The sequence below is a fragment of the Ochotona princeps genome, chromosome 10, assembly GCF_030435755.1.
Source record: "Ochotona princeps isolate mOchPri1 chromosome 10, mOchPri1.hap1, whole genome shotgun sequence".
NCBI classification, from domain to species: Eukaryota; Metazoa; Chordata; class Mammalia; order Lagomorpha; family Ochotonidae; genus Ochotona; species Ochotona princeps.
The window spans coordinates 47,738,868-47,765,738 of record NC_080841.1 but is presented as its reverse complement, the minus strand read 5'-3'; the positions used below and the strand labels follow the sequence as shown (position 1 = coordinate 47,765,738).

The window sequence follows — 26,871 nt, the reverse complement described above, 5'->3', positions numbered from 1 at the left end:
AATAGAGAGAGAACAGTCGTCTAGTTTGAAAGTTCTACTGAAAACATCCAGCTTCCTCTTATAAGACTTTTAAAAGCAAACCTTAGGTCGGCTTTCATTTATGTAATGAATTGCTATCTTTCATGTGATATAATTTGTTCTTCTGCAAAATGATTCTGGGTCCCTTCGCTAAATTGCCCCCAGGAAGTCTTCCCTGTGAGTGAAGTTTATGGAATCTGAAAAATGTGAATGAGATGCCATTGGTGGGGATCAATTTCCTCTGAAAACTTTTCACTGGGTCTTCCCAAGCAAACTCTCTTGCCAAGGGCTTGGCTCCCTCGTGTGTGTGATAAAGACCCCATACGAGCTGCCCTGCAGCTGAGGCGTAAAGTAGTGACAGTAGATTGAGAAGTATTTCCCTGGAGAACAAGTGTTGGGAATGGGAGGGGGCAACCTGTTGATGACTGTGTTTCTGTGTACTGGACTGCAAGAGCCATGCTGCCATTTCATAATACCATGAGACCTGTGCAGAAGGCACTGCTGTCTAGGGAGATCCTGGCTCCGGTAAAGGGTAGAGGCAGTCTGGTGTCAAGGGGGTAGAAACATAATGAAATCCTTGAGGGCTGGAACCTAAGGATGGAGAAGAAAAAGTGGAGAAAATGCCCCGGGGACAGAATGAGTTAGTGGCATGACATGTAGCAGATGCCAAGTGAAGGAAGGAAATTCATGTGATCATTCAGAGGTGAATGGTGTAGGAGGGGAGTGGATATGAGTGTCCGACTCAACTGCAAAGCCAAGCACTACCATTTTGATGACACAGAGCCCACACAAATAGTGGGGAAATATGCTAAGAGTTCACAGAACACAGACATTAACGCACTCTCTTTGAACCTAAGTGTGGGTGTAGCCATAAAAGCAATCTTATATGCTGCAGGGTAAAGCTCCTTCTGGGGTTATTGTATGTAAAAAGTTTACCTTATAATGGCTAAAATTGTATTTAATTGTTTTCTGTTTTGTTTATAAATGAAGAAAAGCTATAAGTATAATGTAATTATTTTATAGGTATACTATTAAATTATAGAACAAATAAAGATACTCTAGGATTATCCATGACCCTGGCGTAATGTGTCATCAGAGTGATCCTGTGCTTGTATCTACAGGCATTGGGAAGGCAGCACTGTGCTTTCACAGGGCTCGATTCTGCCATGGTGAGGTTAGCCCCTAACCTGTGTCACACAATTAACTTCAAGCTTTGACATTTTCAAAGAAATTCAGATTTGTTCATCCAAGGATCAGAGATGGAGGGGGTAGCTCTAAATTCTGGCATCTTAAGCCCCAACCAGCTGAAGATAGAATATTCACACTGTGCTTTCAATTAGAAGCACGGAATGAGGGATCATTGAGAAATGGCTGCAAGGCGTGTCACCGCAAGCTTACCTAACATTCAGCAGCAGGTACACTGAATTGGCCCCAGTTCACAGTTGATTGACAGATCAATCTTACCTAACATTCACAGCAGGTACACTGAATTGGCCCCAGTTCACAGTTGATTGACAGATAATTGACTTATCTGTATTTAAGAACACATGGTGTGCTCACTGTATGGAATTCAAAGGAAATTTAATTCATTCATCTGAGCTCATAAAAGGGGACAAAATGTTCCACTTTAGGTGATAATATTCCGGTTCACTTGTTTCTGAAGTTGACTGAAGTTAGAGTCAATGCCAATGAAATTTTGCTACTGATTGAACGACCCAGAATTTTACTCTTTGTGAAAAGTCCTATTTAGTGGTTGATCTGTCATAACCAATTACCAGTGTGTGCATAAGAGACAATAAGACCAAATCATAAATCATGTAATGTAGTACACAGGCTATTGTTGGAATATTTATTGACCCCTTACCCTCACCACCCTCGTCACAATTTGACTATTGACACTCATCAAGAACAGTAGACAGCCATCTACTCTATCAGAGGTGAAATATGGAAAATTGTTGGTTTTGCTGTTATTTGTATCCATTACTATTTTTGGGTTAATGGACTCTCTAGTATTTAACCAATTAAATGAGACAAAAAATGCTGTTAGATCATCATATAAGACCAAAGGCCCCTGCCTGGTCTACATTATTTTCTTTGTTTTAAAGGATATATATATATATACACACATATATATAGTATTAATATGAACTATATTTACTAAAACATTTATAAGATACTTCATGTTTAATTACATGTTATATATGTGTATATACATATATATATGAGATGTTAATGGGAAAATGTATGCATTGCAACTTGTCCAGAATCATAAGTCATTGAATTTATTGAATTTATTGAAATCATTGAATTTATCACCCTCTTTCTAAATTACATGTTGCAAGTCCTCCAACATACTTGTCACATATCTTTCCTCCTGTCCTATTAGATCATGCCAATTGTGTGGTGAATCAACATAGTGTTTCATAGAATGTCCATAAAATCTATGTTGTTACAGTCTGTATTTTGGCAAAGGGTATAGGAGCTTCCTTGTAAGGCAGGAAAGATCACAAACTTCCCAAAGGAATAATCAGGTTCTCCTTCCTCATGGGTACAACAAAAAAGCACATTGGCTAGATCAAGTGACAGATGTTGTTTTAATACACTCTAGCAGAGAAGTCATACTGAGTACATTGGCTATCAGAGTCATTGTCATCTCCTGTTATATTCCACTTATTTTTTACAGAAGTCAGCATGGCAGAATATCAGGACTCTTTAAAGAGTAAGGAGAAATGGGGAATTAAAATTTTTATTTTGACACAAAAATTTGAATTTTGTGTGTTATTCATTATCTCATTTATGAATCCTTAGAAACAGGACAATGACAAGGCTTAATTTTGCTAATTTGTTGTAGAATTTAGTATATTTCCAATTTTTTCTTTTTGCTAGGAATGGAAGCAACTTTGAAGGCATGTAGTTTCTTCCTCCCATCTACAAAACCTCTTATCTAAGATGTCAAAAATAAATGCCAAGATTCCTTAAACTACCAAGTGTGTGATTTTCAATTATCCAATTGGAAATCAGGAAAAAGCCACTGGGTTGGTTCACGGAACAGCGAGCCCAGCAAGAGCTGGACTTTGGACATTTACCCATTTGACTCTGGGAAAGAAAAGAGACAAACAAGCTAAATGTCTATTCACAGAAGGTGGCAGTTAAAAAGAATTTGTTGGAGATGAGAAGAGGATATCAACTTCAGTGAGGGTCTGACAAGGATGACTTGAGTGGTTATAGATGCTGGGTCTTCACGGACAGCGAAGTCATCTAAATAAAACAGTTACCCATTTGAAGACATAGGAATGCAACTTGATTGAGCAGTCAAATCTTGAGGACTTATATAGAATTGCAGAAGATCAGGATGAAATTCACAAACATATAAAACCTCAAGGGGCTAGTATGTGACAAAATTAATTTAGATGCTGTGTGGGAAATTGGCATTCCGTATTGGAGCAGTGGTTCAATTCCTGGCTATTCCTCGTTTAGTCCATCTCCCTGCTGGTACGCTTTGGAAAGCAGCAGAAGATGGCCCAAGTGACTGGCTCCTGCTGCCCATGTGGGTTACCTGGATGGAGTGCCTGGGTCTTCACCGGCATGGCCACTCCAGCCATTGTAGCCAATTAAGAAGTGAACCAGTCAGTGGATAGAAGATCTCCGTCTCTCCCTCTCTGCCACTCTACTCTTCAAATAATTCTTTATAATAATAATAATAATAATAATAAACTTAATTGTGCAAAAGAATATAGGGAAAAGTAACCTTAGAAAACATTTTAAGCAGAATGATAATAAGAAACATCAGAGGGGATGAGAAATATCCATCCATCAGTGGATGCAAAATATGGGAGTTTATTTGCCTCCATTTCATTCCCTACCTTAGTGATGGACAAAATCATGCTTTCTTCTTCCATTGAGTCTCTGCTGGGCCTGATTATAATCCAGTGGCTAAATCCTTGCCTTGCATTCACCAGGATCCCATGTGGGCATTGGTTCATGTCTAAGCTGCCTCATTTCCCATACAGCTCCCTGCTGGTGGCCTGAGAAAGCAGTAGAGGACTGCTCAAAAACGTTGGGATCCTACACCATCTTGGGAGACCCAGAAAAAGCTCCAGGATCCTGGCTTTGGATCAGCTCAGCTCTGGCCCTGAGGCCACTTTCGGGAGTGAACTAGCAGACAGAAGATCTTTCTCTCTGTATCTCCTTCTCTCTGTAAAACTGTCTTTCCAAGAAAGAATAAATCAATCTTTTTGTAAAGTTTCTGCTACCTACTCTTCAACTCCTTTTAAGCTCAGTATTTGCAACCTTCCTAGCTCTGCTGTTCAAATCATGCAGTTTCTGTCTGATTAAGCACTGATGGTCCAAGTTCCATTCCCAGCCATATTCCTGAATGGGAGGAGAGTGTGTTTCATAAACTTGGCTCACAAAAATTTCCCCAATCATCACCTTCATCTGTAATTTCTGCTATCAGCATTCTTCAGTTGCCAAGTCTAATGCTATTTAAAAATATGATTATTAATTATTAAGGGAGAAGTTCTGGATATTAAATTATGAATCATGTTTCTAAAAGAGGTAGGACACCTGTCAAGTACTTTGCTTGAAACATATGAACTCCTGACTTAAGAATATGCTGACAAATGATGAATAGATTTATATAGTGAAATGCAGTTTATAGATATTCATTAATAAGTATCATGAGGCCAGTTTAGATTAGTTGGAGCGTATTATAATATACATTGCTATGCCATTGATTTAAACCATGTTGCCAATTTCTGACTCCAAAAACCTAAAATCAGTGAAGAATTTTCATTGTTGATCAGCCATGCAAATTTGTCCCATGATTATAAACATGATCTTAATCCCTGGAAAAACTTAAGATCGTTTGATAACTATAAATTAGAATGATTTACATAGACTCAATTAGAACAGTATAAATCAATCCCAAAATTGAGTTGGAAAGTTTTGCTTACTACAGCAACAGAGACTGTATCCAGCAGTCCAAAGTTTTAGTCCCCTAATTTATGGCTTTCTCTAGGATCTAGTGTTGTGGCATAGCAAGTTAAGTCTCTGCCTGCAATACCTACATCTCATTTGAGCAACAATTTACACCCCAGCTGTTCAATTTTGGATCCAGATCCTTGATAATGGCCTCCTAGGCAATCAGTACAATCAGTTTCTTGTATCTCCAGATCTTCTAGGTGTATTAAATCTGTAAATTCAGTGTTCATGTTGCCCCATTTATACACAAATGGGAAGAAAACTACACGTAAAATTTTGTTTCTTGACTGTTTTTTTCACATAACTAGTATCTAATATCAATTGTTGAAGCAAGGTGATTGGGAACTTGAGGTAGTATCGAGGACAGCGTTTTCCCCCTTGAAGAGCAGGGTTTTACAAGCTGTCCCTGGAATGTGTCCCCATCAGTGTCACTCCTCTCTCTTTCCATGCTCCCAAATTCTGAAGACTGGCCACATATTTCATTTTTCCCCCATAACTTTAAGCAAAGATGAAATGTGCTTAAAATTATGATCTCCAATACAAAGCATCCTGCATACAAAATACAAAATAAATAGATATGTAGGTAAACATGTATATACATTTATTCTTATAGATTAACTGTATAATGAAAGCTAGCATACCAGGAAGTGAAGACAAGTTGCATTATGCATCTCTATGCCCTAATAGAAGGAGGACTCCTAATGAAACTGTAACATACACCTTTATAATAGGATACTAGATGTTCTACCATGCCATGATCACTTTACTAGCAGAAGGTTGGACTTGAGACTGTTGCTGAAGGACTATACTGTGTAATAACAGGGGAGAAAACAGTGTGTGGGGGTAATAGGGAGTGAGGGGAGGCGGTGGGGGATATTTCTACACCTACAGAATCATAATATGGAAAATGGTAATAATGAAGTTGTAATATGGAAAAATATAGAGAAAGCTGTTAGACATTTGAATCTGCTTCTAGGTAGAGAAAAAGACTAGCTCAGGGGAGAATGTGAAAGCAAGTGAGAGGAGTGGTGAGGCATCATTCTATACATCACAGTATAGAAATTCAACAAGCTGGGCCCAAGGCAGTAGCCTAGTGGCTAAAATCCTCACCTTGAAAGCTCGTATGGGATCCCATACGAACACTGGTTCTAATTCTGGTGGCCCTGCTTCCCATTTGGCTTCCTGCTTGTGGTTGGGAAAGTAGTCAAAGACGGCCCAAAGTCTAGGGACCCTGTGCCTCCATGGGAGACTCAGAAGTGGCTCCTGGCTCATGGCTTCAGCTCAGCTCTGACCGTTGTGGTCACTGGGGGAGTGAATCAATGGATTGAAGATCTTCCTCTCTGATTTCCTCTCTGTATATGTGACTTTGAAATGCAAATAAAAAAATCTTTTAAAAAATAAAATTCAACAAGCTGTACTTGTCAGATTATGGGATTTACATATGTCAAAAGTAGATAAATAAAAATAATTTAAAAATACCTCAAGGAGGAGTGCATTGAGGGGCCAAGCAGAGACGGCTGCGCTTCCATTGAAACAGGAAGGAAGCTATAGTTCACCAACCTAGAGACTGCATTTCTTCAGTCTTAAAGGGAGTTGTTTTTAGAAATAAAAGTGTTCTATCATGTAGGTGAATTTTTAATCTAGAACTGAATAAATGGATACTGGTTCATAGTTTCAAAAGAAAGATGATTCTGAAGGAGAAGGATTAAAAGTCGGTGTCATCATGTCATGTTAAGATGTTAAAAACCATTCCTATTGCTTTTAACTACAACTCAACATGTGTATCATGGGGAGCAAAATTAAGAAAAGCACAATTTCCAGTTGACTGGGAATCGAAATGGTCATAATAAATTGGTATGACTCAATCAATGGTTGCAGTTTGTCACAATTCCTGCTCTTTCTACTCCATATTCTCCCATTAATCATCCACAACCACTTTTCTTTTTTTTTAAGATTCATTTATTTTTATTACAAAGTCAGATATACAGAGAGGAGAGACAGAGAGGAAGATCTTCCGTCCGATGATTCACTCCCCAAGTGAGCCGCAATGGCCAGTGCTGCGCCGATACGAAGCCAGGAACCAGGAACCTCTTCCAGGCCTCCCACACAGGGGCAGGGTCCCAAAGCCTTGGCCTGTCCTCGACTGCCTTCCCAGGCCACAAGCAGGGAGCTGGATGGGAAGTGGAGCAGCCAGGATTAGAACCAGCGCCCATAAGGGATCCTGGCATGTTCAAGGTGAGGACTTTAGCCGCTAGACCACGCCGCTGGGCCCAACACAATCACTTTGCATTTTATTATACTTGCTTTGTTGTGTTTTCTTTACCTCTGACCTTTAGTTGGATCGATAGGATTTTAATTCCCTGCTTTAATTAGCTTTAGTCTTTCAATGAATATTCCCAAGATTTTAATGCATTTAACTTTGCATTTTTGTAACAAATTCTAAACCTTTTTCAATATCACTACATTCTCCCTTGTCTTTTCTTCTTGATAATGCTCAAAAGTCATACAGAACATTTATAAAGAGCTTATTTAACTGACTTCTCAGGAATGGTATCAATAACTTCATGGAGGTTTTTCAGGCATGATAACATTCACCGTTAATGTCAAAGTGGTTTGGCTTCAAGAATGAATTACTTGCCACTATACTTAAATCTCATATTACTTGGCATTACTAACTCAGTTTTGTTTGTCATCCCAATTAGGATATAAGTTTCATGATGATAGGATGTTCACTGTTAATTATACCCTAAACCTGCAACAGTTTTTGGCATATACAAATTATTTCCTAAATTTTTTCAGTAGCTTCATTCAGGGCTCCCAAGTGAGTGGAAGGGGCTCAAACATTTGACACATTTTTAAATTGATTTTCCCAGGCCATTATCAGGGGGCTAGACTGGAAACAGTGCAGTCAGGACTTGATCCAAAACCCATATAGGATAGTAGCATCGCAGGTTTTGGCTTTACCCAATGTTCCCAAACACTGGCTCCACTGCTACTCCTTTTAAAAACAAACAATGGACCTATTCAGTCTTCAACTTATTTGGATCCCAAAGCATTTTGCACATTTAACAGTTTGATGTTGCTTAACGCAGTATATATCGAATGTTTGTCCTATACTAACAGGTACAGAAACTGGTGTCAAAACATATCCTACAGAAAGTTACTGGGATATATTTATTGATGTATACAATAAGAAGATACTTCATGCACACCAGCAGGAATTTCAGCTTAGTAGGAATGACCCCTAATAGCACTAGGCCCATCCTAATCCTGCCTCATGTGCTTGCCAGTGTGTGCAGCAGACTGGCCCAGTCTGTCTCACATCCCATTCAGCTTTCATTCACATCAGTGGGTATTGAAGCCTAGCAGGCTGATTGTGTGGTGGGCTGGGCCACAGAATCTACTGGTTTATACAACAGGCAGGGCTGGATGTAGCAATTGTAGCTACCAGTGTGTGTGCATGGGCTGAAATGGATGACCGTCAAAGCTGGACCCTGTGCTTACAAGCACACACAGGAGTCAGATCTGAGATCACTTGAGACACACTTTCTTTCAGAATCTCAACTGAACTGCTGGACTCAAAGCTCCAACCATGGGGAGAATCGCATGAACTGTAGTCTGTAGAGTGCATGTAACAGAACTGGGTCTCTTCAGTGGCTTAGAGCAGTAGATGGCATACGCAGGTGCACATGGAGGATATGGCAGTCCATTGGAGCCTGCAGAGGACATCTGGTACCACAGAAGAGGATGGAGGGCAGAACAAATTGGTCAACTACCCTAGCTAAGTTTTGGCAGCAAACATGTGGGTGATTGGAGACTCTAAGGTTGACTATGTCAGCCAATGGACTTTGGAAAGATTTCCTCATCCTTGAAATGGTGAGATTGACAGCTACTCAAAACTATTGAAACCACTTGTACAGAACCCTTGGATCATGCTCCAGATCGGGGACCCTGGATCGACATCCAGTGGTTGTTCCCCTTCCCTAGGTATTGAGGTGGTTAGGAGGCTGGGTGTGGATTCTTCCTTTATTTTCTCTCTTTCCCCAGATACCAGAAGAAATAAAAAAGTGGAAACAAAGGTCTCACCCACTTTCCTTGACTCTTACCACCCTAATCAACTATGTAAATATCATCAAAAATAAAATAAAATAAAATAAAATAAAATAAAGAAGATGCCTGTATTATTGAGCCAAATGGAAAGCTTGAGAATGTTTTAAGCCCAGGGAAAATAGGGAGAAAGGTTTATAGTTGAGAAAGAAGATAAAGCAGTTTAGTGGTTGAGGGCAGGAATGCAAGACTTGTTAGGTCAGGAGATAAAACTATAGGTTTATGAAGGTCCCAGATCACTCAGGATTTTTCACATTAAAGACTCTGGACAGTATGTTGAGGTCATATCTGTATGTATAGAAACTAAGTTATGCAGAAAATTCAGATCAGCATATTTTCATAGAGTGAAAACTCATGAAGAACCTAAGTTGGAAAATGGAAACAATCAGCATACTACTGAAGGGGTTTATGATGCTTCCTTCCTAAGGAAGACTTTAATGGGAGAAACAGAGAAAGCATTCTCGGTATAGGCAGCAGGCAGGAACAACAGGAGCTGATACCTGAATCAACATGGAGCAAAGGACAGAGTCAGAGGCCAAGAAGAGTTCAGGATTCCAGGTACATTGGTGGTTCTGTTCAGTTCTGAGACACAGAAGAACCAGCAGTGAAGAGACATGATAGCAAGCTGAGCTGGATTTGGAACGGAATACATTTTAAGAAACTTTGAAGAATGGCAAAATATATAATTGGAAATGACCAGAATGTCTCTTGGAGTTTAGTAAATAGGAGTTCAAGACACAACAGCGATTTTTTTTGTTTTGTTTTAAATCAGGATTTGTTAATATTGGTAGATGAAAGTCCTTGGATCCCAAAAATCATATGCCAAATTTTTATTCAAGTGGGTATGGAGACTAATGTGTTGCCATTCCCCACTGCTCACCCAAAGTTTAAAATGATGGCTACATTCTGAAAACCTTTATGTAGTATGCACACAATGGACACAGAACTATTTTATTTGTTTTATTTTCATATAAATTAACATTCTAGAAAAATTGAAATAGAAACACTAAATACAGTATTGCACATAGCGATCTTTGTTAAATGCCCTATTATTTCATTGAAGGATGGAAATCTACACCTTGGAGGGACCAAAGGGACAGGAAGACTACAAATCAACAACCGAAAAAAAAAATCCACTACTGTTTCTTTGCACTTATACTACAAACTAAAAGAGACTATATACTTTACATAAGTACAAACATAGCTGTGATTTAAAACATTGTTTCTTACATTGTTTTCCATAATGCTTTGCAACAGCAATAAGCTCTCCCCTTTATTCACAACCATTACTCACAACAAACATCATTAATCATAATTTTTAAAAAACAAACAGTAATGTTAGACAAAAATCACCATAACTCATTATGAACTGAATTTAAATTACCCCCAGAAAGAGTATGAGAAAACAAAACCAAATATTTTCCTAGACCCCTTTAGATAATGAATCATCATTTTCTCATTAATCATCTGCTATGACACACAAAGACAGTCCCAATCATGTCAAAAATCTCAGGCAGGTAATTATTTAATGAATTCTAGATAGATGCCAATTCATCCAAAAATTCAATATCTATCCCTCCTCCCCACTGATTATTAGTCATGTTGGGCAATTTTATGAGCTATATTCATGTTTATCCTTCAAAATATTAGGTAAATTTTCTAATGTGAAGTATTGTGGTAAAAATTATAGAGGCACATCTTTAGTTTAATGAGCTCTGTTATAGATTACCTCATCATAGGATCTCAGTAGACATATTCTGCTAAAAATACTCAATAAGCTTACAATTCTTATTCTTTCCTATTCAATTAGAAGAAAATATTTTGTTTTGCTATGTATTCTCTTCATTACCTGTTGGAGTTTAAAAAAAAGATAATATTCTTCTGCAAATAAATATTTATTGGGAGCAACCCAAGAGTTGGAAAAGCATTGGCCATGACACAGAAACAGTGCTTGAATTTAAAATAGAAAAATTTATATGTGACTTGAAACTGATACAAACAACTCACCAGAAATAACATTTTACCCAGAAATCTAAATACCATGAAGTAGGAGCATTGGTTGTCAGTAGAATAGGAAAGTTTTTTTTTCTTTGACAAGGAATAGTTTCACAAAAGTAAATTTTAGACTAATGTTTTGCATGTTCAGAACTGGCGCAGATACTGCCTCTTACTACATGCTGTTTTGGTCTACTAGTAGAACACTATAAACTTTTAAAAAAGAAAGATGTCAGTCAAATTCTCCACTGGTCTACCACTTTTGCATTTTTATGTGAAGATACAGCAAAATTCAATAATCAGTAAACAGTCTAGAAAACACAAAAATTACACAAGAGGTCCAGAAGAAAATGATTTGCATGGATGTAGTTTCCTTTCCACCCTCAGGTCAGCTGGGTTTTGTGAAAGTTGTGGCAATGACTTATTCTGCTTTTCACTGTTTAGGTTTTCATGCTTATCTTTGCTTTCTGAAAATAAATACATAGATAAAAAGTTATAGTTAGAAACAAGAACTTTAAAAAAACCTGAAAGAGTGGAGAGTAGCCCACATGATGTATTTTCATTTGGATTAAATTTAGGAAAATGCAAAAGAACCATCAGCTCACAAAGGGAAACAATGTAAATAGGACCCATTTGGTCTTTACTAATCTTCTTCAGGACAAACTGGCAAAGTACGGGGGGAAATGTTTTTAAAATATAATTCCAGACTGATGTGAAGAGTCCCAGCTCATCTTCCTCTGTCTCAGCCTTATATAGACAGGACAAATAGGAAAAGAACCAGTTCATTTCATGGTTCAGGTACTTTTATTCTTCTCTATTCTGGTACTTAAAATAGCATGACTGAAGTACATGATTATTCCTCCTCATTTGATAAAGTCTTTGGATTGAACTTCAATCAAAAAAGAGCAGCAACTAAAACTGAACTGTAAAAGAATACACATTCTTAAGTAAGATTAATTTGCTAGGGGAAAATTAATGGAAAATAGCTTTACGTAAAGGTTTAATTCCTAACTTTGGTCTAACATGTCTTTCTCATTTAAACAAAACAGACTAATCCAATTCAAAATACTCCTATTTTGAGGGCTAACTCAACTTTTTACTTAGAACACAGCTGTTTCACCAGCATTTGGTACCAAATGATGCTCCTTCAAACACTGCTGTATTACAAAGGAAACGTTTTAATTTCAATCAAAGTATTTAATGTTATAAGAGGGATGGGCAAAGAGAGCACTTAAAGCAGTGTGTTAAGTGGAGCCCACGGAATGACAATTATGAAGCACTCAGCAAACCACAACAGTGCCCTTGCCATGTCCCAACTGGGTTTTAGATGGCAACGGAGGCCTCTTCGGGCTCACAGACAGCCTTGGAATGTTACGTCTACAGAATCCAAACCATCAACGACTGCTTTCTTGCCTCCACAGCCTACACACACATATTCACATGTGTGTGCATCCTTGACAGGATGATCTGAATTACTAAGCCAGAAGATAATTCTGTACCTGAATGTCAGTCTAAAAGCCTAAGAAAATCAAAAGTTAAAATAAAAAAAAAAATTTTTTTTTTTTTTACTCACAATTCCGGAGTCATGTCTTGGTTTTATTTTATAAAGAGATTTTCCTTTTTTCTGCCTACACACCTCTTCAGCTTCTTTTACTCTGTATGGGGAGAACACACATGTAAGTAAGCAAACAAACAAACAAACAACTACATGGATAACTGATTCCCCTTACATTGGATAAACAAACCACAATTCATTAAGCAGTTTAACTATTGAAGAGAATGATGCCACCTATTCGGAATATTGTTTGTCTCTTGACTTAAAAACATCTTCAGCTCAAGATAATTATTCATCCAGAAGTTCTAAACTTGGAATCAATGGATAACTGACAGAATGCTACAAGTACACACGTATATTTTTGTGCAGAGGATACACACAGGAATCTTATATACAATAAAGTAACAGCAGATGAGTGTAGAGTTGCTATATCGTATAAACGAGACCTCATCATTATACAATCCATACGCATTACAACAATTAGGAATACCATGCAAAATCATATGCTTACTATAGTGGTTTCAGATTCACTTTCTGTGCTACATATATCCATGCAAGTTATTTTGCCACAAATATTGGGGAGTTGCTAAACTTTCAGCTCCATGAAGTGTGTAAAAATTTTACTATTTCAAGTGATATGAAATAGAGAACAAACACAATATGTTTTAACATCTTTAGGATTTTTCCCTTTTTAAGATTTTTATAGGCATGCTATGGACAATGAATGAACAGAAATAAAATTAAAAAGAGTCCAGATTTAAGGCTTTGGCACTGCTATTCAAAGCTGGTACCATACAAATACTCTTAACCCTGGTACTCCCCTAAAGAGTAAAGTGGCTCAATCATTTCACCTTTAAAATTATTACTATTAGTAGTTACTACTAGTATCATCCAGAGTTGCTATGAAGATCCAGTACATTTTCACTTTAAAGAAAAATTCTTGTGCAATTGGAAAATACCATGAAACACAATTGTTTCAATGCAATGGTGAGAAATCTGTAAATTGCCTTTCTGTTTACAAAAGGAAGAAAAGTAAATCTAACTCATTATTTTTCCTCATGATGTTTTTGTCCCTTTGGAATTGAACGTAGAATCATGGAAAAATCAAATGAAGTATGAGTACATATTTTGTAGCTTAATTTCCAGAAAGAAATGAATTATATATTTTTCAAGTCCAGTGGCAAACGATCAAATGACAAAATCCACCTCCTACATGTAACTGAATCAACCTCTGTTTTCAACAACAGAATAAAATATTTCAGAGTAGCTGCTCTGAGAGTGATGTTATAGTTTACTTTAAAGTTTTCATTTTTCATGACAAATGAAAGTAATTTTTTGAACATAAAATTCTTGCCAGGTTGATACTGTTAGTAATTCCAGTAAATGTGGACAATTTGGAAGACACTCCATTGTTACCGCTTTTATTACTTTCTACCCATGCCATAAATTGCCTTTAATCCCTCCTCTAAACATTTGAAGACAAAAACATTTTCTTTATAACAAACTAAGGATCACAGAGTCCCCATCTTCCTCTGAAATAGCTACCAGTAAATTTAAGTTGAAGTATTTGGATTGGGAATTAAGGAAACGTTTTTTTAGCACTTAGTCAAAATCCAGTAGATCCCCTCTTAAATTTACTTGGAGCTCTTTAAAGCATTTTGTGACATTTAAAAATGTACTTCACAAGTATTTAGATCTCCAAAGCCTCTTAATAGTCTCCACGTCTTACTAATTTTGTCCTAAAGACACATTTTCGTTCAGATCACAGGAAGCAGTGGTTGGTACAAACACATTTAATTTTATACAAAAACAAATTCAGTCATCTCTTACGCCAACGGCGATGCAGACAGTACAGAGTATTCTTGGAGCAGACCCCGAGGAGACCCTGTATTTCGAGGAGACCAGTAGAGACTGTGCTTGGAGAGGACCCCGTGAAAGGCTTTAGGTCAAACGTCAATTTGACATGCACTTATGGAGCAGTAACTCCATGTCAGGCATTGGGAACAGCTTAGTTTTAGAAAGAAACAAACAAGTAAGTCAATAACAGGTTACACATTAGTGTAACCACCTGTGTTTGCCTGAACCTCCAGAAAAGGTTCATTAAATGAATAAAAAGAAGTTACAAAAATGTGTTCTAGATCAGGTTGACAGATGAGTTTTATTTAAAAGATAAACATTTCAGTTTCCCAGAAAAGGGAAAATGCAGTTAATGGGAAAAGAGGAGGAGTATGACTTATGCAAAGGTTGAGCGAGATCACAGAAAAACACAATGAGTTCCTACAACTATGAGCAGTCATCCCATTGCCATAGATTCTGTACATTACCACAAATGATTGTTGAAATGATATTGCTAGTCTTGCCTCAGATTCTCGGATGTAGGCTAGGACGGTCAATTGTCTCTTCTAAGCACCTCTGTATATGTACACATAAATGATGTGAAAAATAGCAAAACAGCACCAGGACACTAAACAGCTTCTCTTCTAATTTCTAAGAAGGGTCAAGGAGAATTTGTCAAAATGTGTCTCCTGCTTCACCAGGAGATTCTTTCCATTTTATTTATTTACTTAAAAGGCAAAGAGAGAGACCAAGAATTGGAGTGTGAACCCCATCCAATGGTTCACTCCTCCAATGCTTACAATGGGCCTAGCATCAGGCACTAGGACCTCAATCCAGGTCTCCCACAAGTTCGGCAGAGACTCAGTCACTTTGAGTCTCATCAAGTCTGTGCTCCAATGTGGGAGGTGGGAGGCCCAGGGGTCAGACCAAGTGCTTCTTCTCCAGCCTTAGTGTTATACATCCCTAGTCCCTTTGGGGTGCATTCAGAAGGAGCACCCAAAGGCGAGCAATCTGATGTAGGCAGCGAGTGACTGTCACTTCAAGAAATAGAACCCTGGAAATGAGGTATCAACATTCCCTGAAGCCCAGCAGGGCAATCAGATCAGACCCCAAGACAACAACACTTCCTCACCCCTCTGTTTTGCCAGTTGATGAACTCGGATCATGTAATCTTGCTCAGTTCAGCACTTCGTGAATCCACCCTTCCTAAACATCTTAGCAAGTGTTGCTTCCTCCCAACGCCAATTTTATTTCAACACAACTCTGACAACAAGACATTTTTTTCCACACTTTAAGCAGGAAGAAAAAAGAATGTGCCCCTGGAGGTCAGATAATGCTGCCAGAGTTGGCAGGAGGAAGAAAAACAAGGAACAAAAAGTCAGCTTGGAGGCCCTCTGCAGCAGCAATCAATATTAGTATCTTCCTACTCGGGCTCTCCGTCTGGGCTGTCATGGTGGATTTCATCAGCTGCGAGTCTGGGTCTGTTGAGTAACTGTACATGCTCCATCATCTTTCCCTCCTGTCTCACCCCTCATTCAAAAATATCTAAAACGTTTTCAGCTGAGTAGGAACAAGATGTTCATTTCACAGTCAGACATCAAAGACTTTAAGTGAAAAGGCATGGCAGAGATAACACATCAAGTGATTTTAAAGAAAGACATAGGTGCTACTTGGAAAGGATGAGGGAAGTAAAAAGAAGGACAGCATTTTGTTTGTGAAGAGAGAAAGCAGTTGCTATGCAGAGAGAATATACTGTGAGAAGAAATCACGCCTAGGTTAAAGAACATAGGGCACAACATCCTATATTTTGTGCACTCTGTGCCTACTGTACAGACACATAGCTCTTGTGCATGACACATGAAGGTATACTGTTCAAAATCTGTCTATTGAGGGAGAGGGAGAGCGAGGGTGAGCAAATGAACTTCTATCCCCTGGTTAATTCCCCCAATACAAGGCCAAAGTCAGGAGATGGGAATGTGATTCTGGTCTCCCATGTGGGTAACAGGACTCAATACAAAACCTCTGACTACTGGGGTCTGCGTTAGCAAGCTGCTGGAGTCACACATGGGCAGATACTGAACCCAGACACACCATATGGGATACAGGCATCTTAGCTAGTCAGCCAAATTCTAACCCTGCTTTATTTTTTCTTTTTAATGTGGTTGCATTCACACAAAATGGGATAGCCAGAGCATTTCTTAACCAAGATTTCACCCTTTGAGAAACCTAACATGGGAAGTTAAAAGCTCAACAGCTGTGACTGGTTCAATTTCACATCTGGGTTTTCCAATCAGCAATCTAGACAACAGAAGGAAAATATGAACAAAATGAAATTATACAAAAATGAGAAATTAATATTTTTTGAAATCTTATAAAAGCAATTTGGAGAAAATAACCAACCACACAGAAAGGAAAGACTATAAGACAAAAAAGGTAGCATTATGCTTTACATGAAAGAGAACTACTGAATAGTAAATGATCACAACAATGCTATACTAATATTTCTGTAATATCTTTTACTGTTTAGGAAACTTCAGAAACAAAGCAAATTATGTTAAACGCATTTTAAAGGTAGATATTTTCCACTACACTGGAGATATAAGAAGCATCAGAGAACATAAAGAATTTTTTATCTTTTCAGGATGTTTAATTATGGGGAATTAGGAAAAGACATGAAACCAGGTATAATAAATCTGTACAAAACAATCTTTGTCAAAAGCAAAGCTCTTCTCTGGCAGTGTTTGGAAGAATTCAGAAGAATGATTGAACGTGTGATTTCCAGGTAATGGAAACTTTCCCCTCCAAGGACCAATCTTTATATACCAATTTTGAATCAAGGATTTTTTAAAAGCAAATGTTTCTTTTTCCATAAATGAAAATCCTCATCACCCCATGTTCATTATTGTCCAGGTGTCTGTAGGATATGTGGTGATACAGGGCACTTTTTAAAGGTCTCCTAAGAAAGCTTGTCCACGCACTGGTCCAACGCTCTGCATTTTACTGGCTTTGTGTATACTTTTAAAGTTGTTTTTCTTTCTTTTTCTTTTCATTTCTTCGTGGGATGGCAGACCGTGAGCCAGCATGTCAATGTCTTAGGTAGAACCTCTGTCTGCTTTTGATAAATTCTGTCTTCTCTAGAGGAGAAAATCGGATAACGAAGCTGACTTAAATAGTGCCTCGACTTAAACCAATAAGATTCTGAGTTTAGTTCCAGCTAAACAAATAGACTTCCTTGACTTGTAGGCAGTGATTTCAGCTGCCACAGGCTTCTGCCTTCCCCACAACTCCCACATCCTTCAGGATTCCCAGCTGTGTTTAGAAGGTTAAAGAGGCCAGCAGTGCAAGTTACAGATAGGCAGAACACATCAGCTCTATTTGTTTTTTTTTTTTCTTTTTTTTTTTAAATATTCATTTATTCATTAATTACATTGCATTACATGACACAATTTCATAGGTACTGGGATTCCCCCCCCTTCACCCCAAACCCTTCCCCCATCATGAATTCCTTCACCTTGATGCATAACCACAGCTCAAGTTCCGTTGAGATTCCCTAATTAAAAGTTTACACCATACAGAGTCCAGCATCCCACTTGTCCAGTTCAAGTTCAACCGCCTCTTAGGGAGGCCCTCTCAGGTTTGTAGGCAGAGCCAGCAGAGCGTCACCTCGATCAATTAGAAGCACCAACATATCATCAGCAACAGTCCAGGTATGATGAGGCTGGTGCAGAGTCCACTGATTGACATAGTCCGTCTTAGGGTTTCCCCTTGTCCAGTTTTCCGCTGCAAGCATAAAGCTGAGGTGGTTGATTCATCTACTCCATTTTCCATCTTTTTTTGATTAATGCTTTGATTCCTCCATTTTGTTCAGGGGAATCCCCCTAAAAAGAACTTTGAGGCATTCCCAGTCCAGGCTCCTACATGTACTACTAGTAAGCACAGTGCCCGCCACCGTCCATCACTCCGATCAGCTGATGGTTTTAACCCCTGGCATCCTGAATACCTGGTCATATTGCACAATCCAATCTAGCTATTCAATAACTTGTCTATCAAGATAGAAATTATGGCAGAATGAAGATAAAACCTCAAGTTAAGGCTGTCAAGGCAAATATGTGTGACACTGTTCTCTGGAGTTCATGATGTTGGTGAGAACAACTCACAGAAGGGAAGCCTTCATTGAGCAATAAGAATACGAGATGATCTTTCAATGGAGATTGTTTTTCTATGCCTTGAGCAAAACTGAATAAATGAAAAGATTACTTGTTAAAGTATAAGAGTAAGTTCACCTTGCTAACTATCCTGAGATAAAATTTATCTTTTAAAAAATAAAATAAATGTAATTCAGTGAAAAACTAAACAAATGACAACACATTCACATAAGGTTTTAGTTCTGATATTACAAATAGTCCTAATGATGATAGCTTTATTTATCTTTAGGATATGAAACTTGGAACTAAGTTACACAAGACCGGTTTAATAAAAGTATATTTAAGATCAGGGAAGACAAATGTGAGCAAGAGAATAAAAAATAGGTTTCATCATAGGACTTGTTAAAGCTAGCTTCAAATCCCCATTGTTATTTTGGTATTTTGTAAAACAGTTAAGAAGATTCTGGAAATTTATCCTTAGTATAAGTAGGTTCATTTACATTAGGGGTTACTCTAAACACAGTGGTTTCTTTTTTCTGTTCTAATAAAGATGTCTTTTTCTCTGCACTCTCCAACCCCTACCTCAGACCCACTGGTTGTCAGGCAAACAACACAAAAATTCAGTGTGATTAATTTAAAGACAGTTTGTGAGATGGATGAGGCAGATACACTTTCGCATAGATAAAGAGAAAAAAACATGAGATATCCCTGCAATCTGCGGTCAAAATAACCTTTGTCTACCTTCTAGACTAAACGCCAGGCTGGCCACAGTCTTATCAAGAAAACAAACGCTCTCATCATTCAGTTCAATGAGAAAAGGAGCCACTGCTCATTAATAATTTGGTCTAAGTACCTGTGGGCAAATGAATCTTTTCCTACTGGCTCCAGCTGGCTTCCTGGGAGTAGCCTGCTTGGTCGGCGGAGTCTAACAACCTTAAAGAGATTTAAATGTAGCATGGAGCAAGGATACCAGCAGGGCTGGGCCCCAAACACAGTGGACATGGCTCTTCAAGCAGTAAGCTAAGAGTCATACTTTTTACTGGTTTGCAATGTATTTCACTGTAACATGTTGGATGGACTTCAAAAAGTTTATGGAAAATGAATCTGAAAAGCTCATTTTGCTACAAAAAATTTTGAAGCTGATGTGTACAAGTGATATTCAAAAAATGTGGTTTACAGAAGACTTACGCATGGATTTCAAGACATTTACCCAAGTAATTACTTCTTAATTCCACTTTTTATGACCTTTTTGAAGTTTTCTCGTAACATTATTTGTTTGCCTACAAACTAATTTTTTTTAAAAATCTGAAGAAAACAGACAGACACACCCATACCACACTCCTGAAGGAGGCAGAGGGGAGCAACAGGGAAAAAGCTGGTTAGCAATGCCAGCCTGAGAGCTATGGCTTTCTGTCTTCAGGCAAGGACAGAAACAAGCATCAAACACCTTAAGGAATTATATGTGATTGGGGAAAACTTATTTCTGGATCTGTCCCCTCCCCTTTACAGTACCAGTGATTTAAAATACTCACATACACAATAATAAAGATAGTTGAGAAACAATGGAAATCACTTATCATCCTCTCAATTACAAAGAACCTACGTTTCTCCTTGCACTGAATCTCATCACTGAAAACTTAGTTTTTTGGAGAAAAATTCGCATCTGCAGTCGGCAGGACTGCACACAGGAATTACAACGAGCGAGCAGAAACTAGCTCCTAACAGTAGGAAAAACAAGCTCTCTATGGCTCTATGTGAACATTAAGTGTAGAAGAAAGACTTTTGTTTTCCAGAGGATGCTAGACCCAGGTCACAGGTGCCTCACACAGCACACTGCACTCACTTCACAAAGATCAAACCTGCCACTTATAACAACAAATGGAGCTCAGCTTTGAGGAACATTCACAGTCCAAGGGTTAGGTCTATGATTCTGTTCTAAATACTGAAAAACATTATTTCTGTGAACATACAACTAATATACATTAATATGTATCCCTGTTTTCTGAAAACATTTTTTGTCAAGTGTAGGTGTGCAAAAAGAGATCAGAGAATGATTCAGTTAGATGACCAACTCAATCGACCAAATGAAAAATTTCCTATAAACTGAAACTCTTTGATAACTGCTGAGTATTGACGATTCTTAAATGTGTTTTATACCTTGTGAATGAGCTTTCCAAGTCTTGATTTTCTTTTCCTCGTGGTAGGGCATGAAAGAATGCTACTTTGTGATCATTTTAAAACAAAAAAAGCAAGCTTCATTGTACCTTCCTTTTGTTTAGTAAAAAAAAAAAAAAAAACCCAAAAAAAACCTGTCAAACTTACAAGTCATTTTCTAATCTTTGCATCATGCATCAGATTGGTTAATGGGTCTCTAAATTCTTCAAATACTCTTTGTCCTTTGGTCCTCAGGGGGTTTCTAACTTTTACAGCTGTCTTTCTGGAGAGGAGTTTTTTATCTTTCTTATTATTCTTATTTAGTAAACTTCCTCTCAACCGTTATTTTTTTCGCCCAAGATTCTAATCTCGACTCCAAGGTATCTGCTGGAAATCTCCATTTCCCAACTCCATTGACCATTTCTGGGCCTAAGACTTTCAAGCTCAAACTGTTAGCTCTGACTTTTCCTCTGAGCTCCAGGTCCTAGTGGACAACCTTTGGACCTGGTTAGGAGCATGATTGCTAATCACCATTCATCTGGTTCCTTGACACATTTCCGATCCTTTCTCTCCCACTCACTACCCCCACACAAATGGTTCAGAATATGTTATTAATTATTCCACAGGAATGATTTAATAATCTTTCTCAATCTCTCTAATTCCAGCATTCTGATTGCTTCTCAAGCATCCTTATGTCACCTGGAACAATGCCATACCCTGTAGACTGGCTTCCATGCTGGTCTCACCAACCCCTAATCAACATAGGAATCATCTGAGTCACTAATTTGCTTGCCAAGAAATAAAACTGTTTAAGTTCTCTAGTGGGGGTATTCAAGGCCATTTACAGTCTGGTTCCAGCAAACCTTATTCTAATTCTACAATGTTTCCTGAGTACTAATACTAGGGACCTGACCCACTCCCACCCTTTTGGGGATACCTTTGCTAAATCTGTTCTCATAAACTGCTCTTTTCCTGTATTCTCCATGAATCCTTTGAATTAAGCACTATCGTCCAATACAAGGTATTTTTGATACACCAGGCAGGCATATTGATTCAATTCTCTATGTTGAAGTTTTTATTTTAAAGAAGTCTTACGGCTGAAAATCCTTCATGTGAAATGCTTGGACCATGTTTCAGAATTCAGATTGCTTTGGGTTTTAGAATATTGGCATTATTGAGTACCTAACTCGATAAATGAATGATGCATATGGAAATTACAATTAAGCTTAAAAGTTACGAAAATATTGGCAAACAATTAGAACCTAAGACTAAATCTTGGTGTTGTCTTTATCTTCCAAAGAATTATTTTGATGTTCAATTCACATCTTACGTCAACTATTCAAACTTCTGATTTGACCCTGAAGAATATTAATTTACCTGTATAATTTCTTATGCACATGAAAATTTAGTCTGAATGAATGTAAGTGGAACACAAAGGTATGAAATAAGAGTGTCGTAATTTCTTTCATCTTTTGGAGAAACTAATCTTACTTTCAACATATGATCACTTGGAGAGTGTAATGATCCATTGTAAAATCATGTTAAACTATCCTAATTCATTAGTGGAAAAGATAACTTTAATTCAATTTAGCATTGAAGAATCTCTTATGGGATGCCAATGGTCAACTAGAGGAACAATGGCTAAATGGCAGGATTCTTTTTTATTATTTTCTGTCTTACAGTTTTGTTAGTATAGGGTTTCTCTCCTTTTCCACCCCCTCCCTTCTCTCTGCCCAAGTCCTTCAGCTGTAATCTTAACTCCAGTATTCTGCCTTTTATGTGTGTCATGACATTGTAGGTATAAGCAATGGTAAGGAGTCCAGCATTTTGTTGTCAAGGTATATTCAACAGTTTTATTGGGGTCTAATATTTTTAGGCATAGAGATGCATACTGAAGTTCTTAATTTCCTGGAACTCTGGTCTCCATTACATTATTTGTTTGAGATGATGAGTATAAACTCGTTTACCGATATGTCTTTTCATTTTCTATTTTGGAAGAAAGTTGTCTTATATCATAGAGAACAAATGATATTTGTCCTTATTGGATTGGCTTCTTTCACTGAGCATAATGGTCTCCAGTTGGGGCCATTTTGTTGCAAATGACAGAATTTCTTTCTTCTTTTTTTTTTTTGCAGGATTCTTAAATAATAAGCATACTCTAAGAAAACAATTCTGTGACTTTATATTTGATTATCTTCCTCTTAAAAAGAGCATACCAATGAAGTTGTTGAAACACAATCAACTGGTAACATTTATATAGAGTCTTTTAATTTAGAACAGAGAATTTTGCCCTAAACATTAGATATTCCCAAAATTATTGGGTTACATCATGTTTTCAGTGAGTTGTTAATGTATTTGAAACAGTGGGTATTTCACGTGCACCATCTCATTTAGCTACTGGTGATCAGGTGTGAGAAATCCTATTCTATTGTAGAGGCAAGGAGCTTATGCCTCGGAGATGCTCCTCTTTGCACACAATAAAAGAAAGACAGAAACTTCAGATCTGCTCAACTTCAGAGTCTGTGTTCTTACTGTAACATCCTACCATGAAAATCATGATTGTACTGGCTGGCTGTTAATATGACAAAAATGATACTCCTGTAATGGAAAGTAGCTTAGAATAGTTGAAATACAGTCTATTTCCTGATACCCAATCCCCCTTCCTCTTTAGAAAGAATTTCCATGGAATAAGCATCTTATAACACATGATAACATTAATTCCTGGAAAGCAGGAAGTATTGTTCATCTCTGTCACAGTTATAGCACACTGTCTCCTTGGCCACTACAGGAGCTATCTTTGATGTGTGAGATGTACCAAGCATTGCTTTAGAAGTATTTACAGATATTATCTCCTTTAAATCTTCTAATAACCTCAATAGATAGATCTTGTTTGTTAACCCCCCTTTTATAGATGATGATACTGAAACTTAACATTGTGAAATGATTTTTTTAGGGGTAATTTACCCAATTGGGGTAGATCTGTAGCTCCAAACAAATCCAGACAAATAGCAATAAAGTCTACCTCCACAGTTTTGGTTAATTATTGCTTTCAGTCATCTCTCACAAGCATATACATGGGGAAGAAATCATGGTTGAATACAGGGATTCAGGGAAAAGCAGGCAGGAATGGCTGCAGGTAAAAGTAAAGCTTGTGTTCTGTACTGTATTAATCTTTTCATTATCCAACATCTTGCACAATGATTCTTTGTTCCAATGTTCACAGGTGTCATCTAGAGCATTGGTTAAAACACAGACTACTGTTTCCTATACCACCGACTAGTAGGTTTCATGCAAGGTCAAGGAAGGTCTGCTTCTAACGAATCCCCATGCATATGTACAGATGAATCATATTTTGAGAAGCAGATAAAAAGCCCTAAAAACATAACAAAAAACTTGCATTGTTTAGCAAATATGAAGTTATTAATATATCTACTTCCTACTTATTTACTTTTTAGATTAACATACATGTTTATATCTATTATGAAATATATTTTAATCATATTCATATATATTATTATCTACTTAATTTTCTGTATTTAAATCTATGCGATTCTGAAAGATTGAATTTTTTTTACAATTTTAGACACATTAAATATGTCAGCTAAATATCATTTTTAAAGGGAAGCTACTTAGAAACATTCATCTGTCTGTTCATTCAGATACTAAGGAGAAGACATACGAAGAAATATCACATGAGGAAGTCTAAGAAAGAAACTAAGTAAACCAGGAAAGCCCAAAGAGATTCCAAACGATTAACAAAATAGAGGATATTCTGTCAGGACAGAAAACTTGGTAGCACCTTCACAGTTAAACATCTGCAAATCCTTTACACACAACAGAAGATGGTTTCACCTGTGTGCTCCTTGAGACAGAAGCTTAGATCTAATGAGCATGTGATTCAGGCTGCTAGACATTTATTCATTCTATAACTATTTACCCAACACCCCTGGGAACAGGGTGATCATAGAGTTCAAAATTTTTCCAATTTCAGACAATACTATAAAAAGAGTCTGACTAGCACAGAAAAATCAAATACATTCATATTTCTGTAGTAAACATATGAAAGAGGGCTGAGTAAGGGATATGAATAGCTTCATGTAAGCTCAGTCTGGCTGACAGACACATTTGTCACAAACCTATAAATAGTTGGTTTTAGAAGTTTTTGGGTTTCCAGATTGTAGCCAAGAGAAAACGGCTCTGGACTGAATGTTTCAGACTCAGCCTTACTTTGTTTAATCTAGCAATACTCTAGGAATTGGGTCCTATCATTGCCTTCATTTTATAGATGAAACAATGGAGGCTGAGAGGTAAGTTCGTTTGTCAAGGCCCACACAGGTACTTCCAGAGACATACACGAAGGAATTTAATAGTTCCCACTGTGTGCTTATCTCTGACTCTTGAATAAGAAAAAAATTGTGGACAGATGGAATTAAAAGATCATGAGTTTTCTGTGAGTGCTTTAAAATGCCCTTACATGTCAAACCCATATCTTGATAACTACAAGCTCATATTTTTATTATCTATGTTATTTGACTTGTGTAAAATGAAGAAAATGAAGAAACATCCTCAGAAGCAATAGGAAATAGAGTCATGTTTAAAATAAGCAAAGAAACATGAGTGCTGCTGTTTAAAATCAGCAGATGGATTTAAAAATGCCTTAATGTTGATAGCTAGTTTGCCTTTTAAAATGAAGGCTGTTGAGTTGTCTGTGAACATCTCTTAACCAATGAAGTGTGCTTTCTTGAACCGTGCCTCATCTTACTGTATTACACTTTGCAAAACTTTAAAGTGGCCAAGTGGAATTTCATCAAAGTTTTCTAAAATGTTCACCCCTAGGCCATAGGAATTTGAATCACAAATGTTAACGTTTTTATTTTTTTTATGGCCTTAATGCCCAGAAGTGAACTGATCCAAAGCCAGGAGCCTCTTCCAAGTCTCCCACATGGGCACAGGTTCCTAAGGCTTTGGGCCATCCTCTACTGCTTTCCTAGGTCACAAGCAGGGAGCTGGATGGGAGCTGGTGCCCTTATGGGATCCCTGTGCATGCAAGGCAAGGACTTAAGCTGCTAGGCCACTGCACCAGGTTCACAAATGTTAACTTTTAAAAACAATTTTCTCTAACAAAACTAATATCTACTATAAATACAATTATTTCTGATGTGTCTTGTTTTTTAAAATATAATGTAATGGTCATTAAAATATTTTAAAGATTAAAATGCTAATACTTTAACCTCCTTCCTTTCTTTGAAAAATTCTAGAGACACATTCCCAATATAATTTTTTTCCTGTCTAACTAATGATTAGAGAAACATGGATTGTCTTTACTTCTAAACTTCTGCTTCTGGCTATTTTAATTTCTAACTGAATTTCTCTATGAGAATTCCATACATTCGAAAATAAGTGAATATCTACATAATTAACTTAATATTGTTATTATTTTCCAAACTGGTAATAAATGTGGTCCAAACTACATATCATTCAACAAAAGAGAATCATTAATAACACCTAAATATACAGAGCATAAAGTAAAATCATTAGCACAACTGCACATACTCTATGTAAAAATCTGAACTCCTTTCACGTCTCATTACTTGTCATACCATCAGTGCATCAGGCTTATCCTTTTGGAATACGGTACCAATGAAACTCTTATTTACTCCACAGCAGTTCTGTTCAGCCTGTCTCCTCCTTTGGTGGAAATAAAGGTCATCTCTGGTTAATGGTACCCAGGGGATCCAGAATCTCTAAGGCAGTATGTTCTAAGTCTAAAGCTGGCTGCTTGCCTTTCCTCCAGTGCTAATTCAAATCATCTCCTGCCTTCCCCAGAACCACCCCCAAGGACAGAGAACATTGGGAAACCCAAGAAGAGATGGAAGTAACTGAGGGATACTGGGTCCATGCTGCTCATGGCAATATAGCTCCAGATTCAAACCCAATGCACCTAGAATCTTGTTCATGTCAATACTATAAGCTTATGTTTCCTTATAGAAATCCAGGAAGCTTAAATCTGCCTGTGTCTGCAAGGGACAAGGCAGACCTACTTCCTGACTTGGTACTAACATGAAATAAGTTTCTACT

At 37.5% G+C, this 26,871-nt stretch overlaps 1 protein-coding gene across 1 annotated transcript in view; it reads right to left on the bottom strand.

Moving 5' to 3' along the window:
• Positions 1 to 10,165: 10,165 nt before the first annotated feature.
• The window catches only part of FMN2 (formin 2), a 293,706-nt gene continuing 277,000 nt past the window's right edge, over positions 10,166 to 26,871 (bottom strand). The window contains exons 18-19 of the mRNA XM_058669764.1: positions 12,677 to 12,758; positions 10,166 to 11,570 (exon numbers count right to left, since the gene is read on the bottom strand). Coding sequence (XP_058525747.1) covers positions 11,544 to 11,570; positions 12,677 to 12,758 — 109 coding nt within the window. The 3' untranslated portion in view covers positions 10,166 to 11,543. The remainder of the gene's footprint in view (positions 11,571 to 12,676; positions 12,759 to 26,871) is intronic.